The 9,390-nt window shown below is 35.1% G+C and overlaps 1 protein-coding gene across 1 annotated transcript in view; it reads right to left on the bottom strand.

Moving 5' to 3' along the window:
- Nucleotides 1–9,390, bottom strand: part of Exoc4 (exocyst complex component 4) — a 951,164-nt gene that overhangs the window by 488,544 nt on the left and 453,230 nt on the right. The window contains exon 10 of the mRNA XM_004626539.3: nucleotides 129–225. Coding sequence (XP_004626596.1) covers nucleotides 129–225 — 97 coding nt within the window. The remainder of the gene's footprint in view (nucleotides 1–128; nucleotides 226–9,390) is intronic.

Raw genomic sequence — 9,390 nt, forward strand, 5'->3', positions numbered from 1 at the left:
GAAGAGTTCTTTGGTTTTTTGTATGTCTTGTTCCAGTGCTAATGGGACTATTGGCAGCAGCATTGGTACATAAATATAAATAATGAAAATACTGACCTCCAGTAAGTACATCAAGGAGACTGACTTACCTTAGTAATGGGTGAAATATGACAGTAATGTTTCTGGCTCCAGGTTTGCAGACAAATTTTGTTCCTCCACCTTCAATTAAGTTGTCATCAGGACCCCCTTGTAGAAAAAAAAGAGAAATTTAGCTTATTGGCATGTTTTTAAACAAATAAATATACCAAGTTTATCTGTTATGGTTTGTGTATATATGTCCCCAACAAAGCTTCATGCAGTCATGAGGTGGCTTGGCTCCTGGAGTTTGTGATTGATTCTTGATCCAATGCTGGAAATGCAGGTTTGAGTCATCACTCTAGCCTTGGGGTGAGAAATTTGCATTACAATGCAAGGAGGGAAGAGAGGCTAGCTAGTTGTCTGTGCTGCTGCCACTCCCTTTGCTCTCTGCTCTTTGCCTCTGCCAGGAAAGGTTGCTCTCTGCCATGTGTGGCTCTACCTTGGAGCCAGCCAAGTAAGGACTGAAACCTCCAGTAACTGTGAGTTAAATAAACCTTTCCTTCCTTCATTCTGAGTGTCAGGTGTTTGTCCTAGCTATGAGAGAAGAATAACTAAGACACTATCTATAAGTTATACTGTCATAAGGATGCTCTTTGAAAACAAATTATCTTCAATATATAAAAATTATTTTCAATAGCTTGATCCAGTCTTTTCTAACTCCATTATTCTATGGATGACAACATTCACTTGGGAGTGAGAAAATGAAAAGAAGCCTAAGTAAAAAAAAAAAAAATGACACCCTAAAACCAAGAGCACAAGTTCATAACTCAATAAAGATTAAAATTTCAATCTCTATTCCCCAGTCTCCAGGTCGGACAGTTAACATGAAACTTAAAGAGAAAGACATGCCATTTAGTAATTTCAGGATACAAAGACTGAAGAGGAGACTCATAAACTTAGCTGACCAGTTTGATTAAATTTAAGATCCCACTATCTGTAAGATACACACTTATTTTATGTACTACTAGAAAAAAAATGTCTAAACTTTGTACAATTTTTTGAAAAAAAAATTTTTTTTTTCAGATTGGGAAGCTTTTTAAGCTTTCTCAAGAAAAGAGAGGTTTACGATACATCTCTGATACACATTCAATAAGGAAACAGAACATAAACTTGTGTCACATTTAAAACTCTATAATCATCTACCTCTTCTGTATGACTGATTCAGAGTAATCAATGTTTTTGTTTTTTAAGTGTCACTGTATAACACCACAAATGTAGGTATCTTAAAGAAGTGTTCCATGTTGCTTTTAACAATTTATTCCAAGCTGCTGATACCCATTCTGCAAAATATAAAGCTGGTACATCTTTGATGATGTTAGATATAAACAGAAGCTTGGCCTTTACCTGCCAGAACTTGTATTCCTTCTTGAAATGGATATTAACTGATTAATTAAGTGAAACATTGGAGGTTATAAGGCAAAAAGTAAGTACCAAAATTCCTGATACTGAGTCAACAGCAGTCACTATGACTACTTTCCAAAGATAGACAGTCACTTAGGTGCCACTCATTTAAGATACATCTTGACTTCAGAGGTTAGAATGTAGAAAAATGTATGTATCACTGGATTTGGGGAGAAATGCTTCCACTACTACCCACATCACATTTTTTTCATTAAAAAAGAAATTCAATTAATGTCTCTTATTCCACTCCAGGGAAATGAAGTAATTCCTTTGATTGGTGATAAATGAGATGAAAAAGGTGAGCATTAGTGGATTAGCAAGCCCCTAGTTCCACTTAAATAGGAAAGAAGAATGCCTTGCAGCTAGGAAATGTTGCCTTGTATAAGCTGAACTGTACGACTCACACTGTAACTCAGTTGTAAAGTGTTTCCCTACAAGCTTGAGACCCTGGGATCAATGCCCAGTATCACAAATACTACTACTACTACTACTATTACTACTACGACTACTACTACGACTACTACTATGACTACTACTACCACCACTACTACTACCACCACCACCACTACCATTAATGATGATGATGATGATGATGATGATGATGATGATGATGATGAAGAGCAGCAGGAGGAGTTGTTTAGATATAAAAATATTACTTTTAAAGAAAAGGAATGAAGTAGTCCAGCATTTTTTAAATTTTAATGTGCAATTAGCAAGCCCATTTAATTCTCAAACTAGGTTATGCACTTTAATGTACCTATTATTTGTAGGAAAGTGGTATTTCATTTTTCTTGTACTATATGTTATTTCTTTTAGTTTCAGAACTCTACAGGCTTGGGAGAGAGTCTGGCAGTCTATGTGCCTGCCTAGCAAGTGCAAGGACCAGACTGATAACCTGTACAATGTGCCGTGCTGTCCCCAGGCTCCAGGCATGCTGTACCAGTCACTGAAAGAGGACATGATCATGTATTCCTGCAATCCCAGTGCTGGGGAGGCTAAAACAGGATGATCACTATGAGTCTAAACTGTGTAGCGGGACCCTGTACGAAGTAAATAAGTAAATAAATAATTTAATTAATTAATCAAATATTAAAAAAACAACTTTGGCAAGAAACATGGATACTAATTAGGGGATTTCATTAAAATCCTAGAAATCTACAGCTAAAAAAATTCATTTTTTTTCTAAAATAAGCATTTTTTCTGGTGATAGTTCTTTGTATGATACCAATTACCAACAAATCTCAATTTATTATCATAATACTCTCTGATGATGAGATGGACAAACAGAAACATATGAATTTTCAAAAATACATACTTGGATTATAGAAATTACCCAGCAGAATCAAAATCTAGATAAATACCATTGGCATTAGTTGTTTCTATTAACAAATCAGTGCATAGCTTTTCTTAACAGTAAGAAAACCTTGCACTCAGGAGACTGAGGCAAAAAGATTGCTGTGAGTTCAATGCTAGTCTGGGTTACATAGTGAGATCCTGTCTCAAAAAAAAAAGAAGAAAGAAAGAAAGAAAAAAAGTGTGTGTGTGTGTGTGTAATGACATTTATGGCTCTTAATATAAAAATCATAACATGTTTCCTCTCATTTGAAAAAAATTCATCCTATCATACTATGTCTGAATCAATGATATTAATATTCTGCTAGATGATGAAGTTAAAAGCAAAATGAAAACACTGAGACTAATAGGGGCTGGGTATGAACCTCATTGAATGAACACTTGCTTACCATGAGAAAGTCCCAGGTTCACTCAATTCATAGCACACACACCACCAAAAAAAAACTCTTAACACAAAAATTATTAATACTTAATAAAAATCATCCCAAATGGTCACACAGCATGGTTATAAACAGGAAAAAGAAACCCAAAACAAATCTATCTCATTCATCAACATAAAATCTAATCAGAATAGAATTACCAAGGGAATATATAGTGAAGAAACTAGGTTATTTTTTGAAAACCAAAAATAGCATAAATAACTTCCTTTGATATAAAAACAGAAAACAAATGGACTGCTCTACAAAAAACACATCTATATGAGACACATATGAGTTCAAATAGTTGGAATAAATACACACATATGAGTTGGAATAAATAACTTTCAATGGTTTCTAAATATTCTACAGTCTTAGATTTTTAAATATACAGTAATGGAATTCAGACTTAACCTCAATCCAGTCATGCTGGTTTCTTCATGCACCCTGGAAACATGGTTTGCACACTCACTACTGTGTCTTGGAAAGACAAGACTCCCAAATGCAGGACTCTCTCTCTGCCTACCAATCCTTCAGATCTCAATTTGTCTCCCCAGAAGTCAAATGCCCCTCAAAACCCACAATTCTTTTAACAGCAACTTTCCCTAACACAGCCTATATAAGCCTTCAAATAGATCATTTGCATTATCGCTACATGATTTTTTAATTTTCTCCTAACTTTGCTTGCCTAGACAGTAAGTTACTGGAAAGTGGTTATATAAGCAGACATTTGCAGCACAAATGAAAGAATAGAGACTTAAATGGGTAAAATGTTATTGGAATTAGATAAGAAAAAAAGTGCAAAAAGCCCTTGTAAATTGTCAAAAATCTAACAAGTGTAAGCAACTCTTCCCAACTCATACACAATAGATACACTCAATATTTGTTGATGATGGTAATATAGGGAATAAAAATTACAAAAGTCATGACACAAAATTAAAATTAAGCACAAGTGTCATTAGAAATATCAGTTATATGAGAGGCCATGAGATAGCTCAGCAGACTAAACACCAGACTAAGCACAGGGACTACGATTTGATCCCTGGTACCCACATGCCATGCCAGCCGCACCCTGGTACACCCTGAGCCAGTCACTGAGTCTGGGCATGGCGATGCATACCTATAATCTTAGCACAGGGAAGACTAAAAACAGGAGGATCACTATGAGTCAGCACTGTGTAATCAGACTTTGTACCAAATTAAAAATAAAAAAAGAAAAGAAAAATAATAAATATCAGTTATAAAAAGATTTTGCTATAAAAGATTAGAAATAATAGTTTCATTGGTTCTAAACCTCTATCAGCTACAAAAGATGACTGCTGATTCACATAGTAGGCTAAAGCTAATTAAAAAGCAAAATTTTAACAGAAACATGAAGAAAAAAGGGTTTTCCTCCCTACCTCAATCCCTAACCAAATTCTATCACAGAAACTTCTTATTCACTTAGATTTTAATCAAGTTGGCAACTGCATTGCATTTGATTTGATTTCTTCTTTGCCAATCAGATGTCTAAATCAACCTTACAAAATGCTAAGGTACAAATATGTCCTCCCAAAAACAATGAATTAAAGCCAATATAATAGGAGTGAGTTGGTTATAAAAAAGTTGAATTTGATCTCGCTCTCTTTTACTCTCTCTCTCTCTTGCTGTCTCTGTCTCTGTCTCTTTCTTTCTCTCTCTGCCCATTTACCATGGGATGATGATAGTACTTCCTACACCTAGATCTTGGCATTTCCAGTCTCTAGAATTATAAATCCAAAATTTCTGTATTCATTATACACTACTGAGACTGAGATACTCTGTTATTGTAGCACAAAATAGGTAAGATACTAAATTACCAATGAATAGTACCAGTCAGATGAAAATGCACTTCAAAATAAAGCTATCATAACCAAAAGTAAAGGCCATGGCTAAAGACTGTAAGGTCTGTGAGTCTAGATAGCTAGATATTCTCCAGGGTATTCCGTGTTCTGGTTGAGACACAAAACTCACCTCTTCTCACATACCTTTCTATCTATCATCAAGTAACTGATGAGAGCTGCTGTCATAAATATTAAGGAGCTTGTTGCTCAGTCCTGAGAAGGGCGTTTACTGGGCTGAAACATCTCCCTGTACCACTTGTTATATTTACAGTCTAATATCAGACAGGAGAAGCCAGCTGCCAGGCACCAGAGACAATGCTGAATAATGATGGATATTTGAAATGAAAGAAACTGACACATATAGTGTGAAAGGAGAAATAAATGTCCCAGTCATATTTCCTGCTTTTTAAACAATGAGGAGGATCATTTGACAGGTTTGGATGACCAGCAATATGCACTAAGGCCACCTGATGACTGTGGGTATGACAGCATTTCAGGGCTTGCAGGTTAATGCCTTCCTTTATAATTTTTTTATTTCATTTTTAATTTTAGAATTCATTTATTTTTAAGACATTAGCTTCCACATTTATTTATTCCTTGATTCTCCACAACCTAGGCTTGTTATCTGTTCTGGGTTGTATCTAGATGTTCCCAAAACCCTAAGGCAATCATAGGGTGGGCTTCTAGAGTTTGTGAATCATTCATTATCCAATGCTGGCATAATGGATATGGTGCTAAACCCACTCTGGGGTAGGAAGCCTGCATACAATATAAGGGAAGAAAAGAGGCTTGTACTTTCTTCTCCCTTTTTGCTTTTGCTGTGTGCTGCCACCAGGAACTGCTGCTCTCTGCCATATGCCACTTTGCCTTGGAAACAGCTGAGTAAGGACCAAAAGCTCCATAGACTGTGAACTAAATAAACTTTTCTTCCCTTAATTTTGGGCATCAGATATTCTGCCCCAGCAATGAGAAAAAAGTAAACAAGACATTGTCACTGATAATATAGTCATCTTAATGAAACAGATATAGAAAACCAATGTCTGAAAAAAAATGAGATGAAATGTTCTCACTGAAATGAATACAGCACAGCAGAAAGATTCAATACAATTTTGTGGTCCCACCACTGCTATCATTACTAGTATGATAAAATTATTTTAAATTCTCTAAGCTTTAGCTTTCCCAATTATATAAGGATTGCAATAAACCCTCAAAGACTTGTACTGATGTTTAAGTAAAATAATATGAACAAGGGCATTAAGTATGGTGTTTATTACCCAGGAGATCTCAAATATATGTTGTTACTTTTCTTCAGAACTATCAATTAAGGATCTAAAAGACTGCGCATGCACACACACACACACACACACACACACACACACACACACACACACACCACACCACCGCTGGAACAGGAGCTAAATAACATGTCAATTTTTTTAAAAAGCTATTCTTGCTAATTCACACAGTACAATTTAATGCCATTAATGAGACTAAAAATGAATGAAATATGGTTAGGGGGCCTTTTGGCAACTTTATTACAGTGACAGAAAATTACTAGAAACACAGCATGACAGAGTGAAAAAAGCCTTTCTCTACTTTTTCTATTAAAAATGACCAGTATTAAAGGTACAGATATTAAGATTTAGAATACCATGTGCCAAGCACTGTAAGTGAAAACAGGATAGATTTTGTAGGTGACTCCTATTATGCTACAGATGTCTGGCTGACATTTTTAATGTTTACTATATTTACAGTTGGCTTTCCAAGTAGAAAAGAACAACAGAGAAGTTGAATTCTTTTGAAAAAAATATCTTCCTTCAAAAAATATACACAAAATGCACACATGACAATAAACTGCATTAATAAATAGGGTCTAAAATTAATCAAGAGCCAGCTGAATGGTCTAAGAGTTTCCTAATTTTCAGCTAGAACCTTGCCAAGAAAGAATTTTTGGATTAAATTATTTCTTACGTGCATATTTTTAAAGCATAAATTATCATTGACTTACTATTGCTGTTGCTACCACTACCACTAAACTTGTACCAAGGGTTTATGTATGAATCTAAATTTTGATGCTAACTGAGAAGAAAATAAATGCAAAATACTTATCCTTACATCCAAAAATACTTATCCTTTACATGCATTACTATTAAAGGCACAAAAATCAAGATAGTACTTTTTCCGTTTTTGTTGAGAAGAAAAGGCGGTCAATAAGCCCCTTCATGAAAGGACCCTTTTCTCGACTCAATTCATATCTAGAGTATAACTATTAACAATATTATTTTGGACGTACCCTTATGGTAGGAATAGCTCCTAGCATATAATAGTCACTCGATAAACACTTGTTTAATGAATACATGGTAAACAAATGAAGAAACAGAAAATAAGAAAGAATGTCTTTTCACTAAGTGAATTCTACCCAAACCATGCAGGAATCAATAGTTATGTTTTTAAATGAAGTATGTTCTATGAGGAATCCAGATTTTTAATGAAGAGCTGAAATAGTGTATTGATAAAAATATTATGTACAGAAGACAATATACCAAATAAAAATAAGAAAGTTATTCCTTTAGAAAGTGAAGCAAATGCCTTGTCAAGGTTTCATTTGCTCGGTTATAGTTCATTCTTTGTTAACTCTAAAACTGTATCATGGTAATTAAAACAGGTACCTGGAACTGCTGAAGGTACAGAGAAGGGAAACAAGACGTGTTCAGCATGTATCCACTAGGGAAATAGTACTATGCTGGACATTTCCTATAAATTAACTCACTTGGTCTTAATAAAACCATAAAACATTATTCTCTAACATAGATATGAAGAGATGGAGTCCTGAGGCTGAGCAGGGAAGGCGAAATGTCTTGTTAACACACAGTAGATTCATTATTCAAACTTCAGCCTATCTTCTCCAAGAAAAAATTTCAACTACATATCAACCCTATTATTTAATATCATTTTGTGTTCCCAAGGATCTCAGAAACTGAGTAAGAGGATACAGGAAAATTACAAGATAGCACCAACCCAATTTTGTGGTAGGACACATAAAACACATTTTTCCAGAGAATCAACAGTAACTGCTTACTCAAACCAACAGATTAAAAAGCTTCATTAATTATAAGTCATAAGCGAAAACCAGGAGAAACCACGGTGTCTCTATGTAAAGTCATTGGGAAGTATTTCTGGAGAAACACACTCTGTAATCCAACTGAGACAAGAAATGACACTTTCCTCTCTATAACAGTTCTTGCAGCAAGAAGTAGAGCTCTCCAATTTTCTATCTCTGCAGAGGAGCTAAGAGTAAGAATGATCAACACCCTTTCCTTCACCCTAAAACTCCTAGTAAGGGATCAAAGGGTTGGGACCTTCCAGGAGAGGATTTTGGAGAGTCTGCCTCTCTTGATTCTAGACACACATGCACACACACACACACACACACACACACCCTTCTTTTGTGATTCCTTTATGTTTTTGTTACTCCTTTAAAAAGGGGGAAAAATCAGTACCCTTTCCTTGCTTTTCTTTTATTATCATCACAAGCCATGTCTACATTTATAATTACCATAGGAATCAACTTATGGTTATTTAAATTTTAACAAAGGAAGATGGGACAATAGAGAAAAAGTTTTGAAAGTCTGAAAAGTTGTATAACAAAACGAGCAGTCCTAATATGACAGTGAACATACTGGCCAGCCTCCTTCCCTCCCTCCTTCTTCCCTCCTTTCCTTTCTTCCCTTCTTCCTCCCTAGCTCTCTTCTTCCTTAAAATCTGACCTTTATTTTGATATTTACTATAATTTTTGAGAATCATGAATGTGAATTTTGGACTACTACTTATGAAATACATTTTCTCATGTGACTACACCAAACACTTGTAACTTAATACTACTGAGATGAAAGACTTATGAGGAAAAACAAGCAATATTGCTGAGTCCTTTTGGATGAAAACTATAACTGAGCATGCCCTTCTTCTCTTTCACCAGCACTGACACTGATGGCAAAGAATCCTTTCTGTGGTATATGCAGCCACAACAACTGTTGATAATTGAAACTTGTCATCTGTGTTACTGAGTAAAACCATGTCTCCTGCTATGTATCTTTCCTGCAACAGAATTGTGAAGAAATACAAAATAATCAAATAAACAAAACTAATGTTTTCTTGGGCATTTTGTCAGTGCTTTTATCCTACAGAATGGGAATAATTTAAGAGCCAAAGAATCAGAGATTCTTATCTTTTTTTTTCTTTTC

Source organism: Octodon degus, unplaced genomic scaffold (assembly GCF_000260255.1).
Source record: "Octodon degus isolate 3935 unplaced genomic scaffold, OctDeg1.0 scaffold00015, whole genome shotgun sequence".
Lineage (NCBI taxonomy): Eukaryota > Metazoa > Chordata > Mammalia > Rodentia > Octodontidae > Octodon > Octodon degus.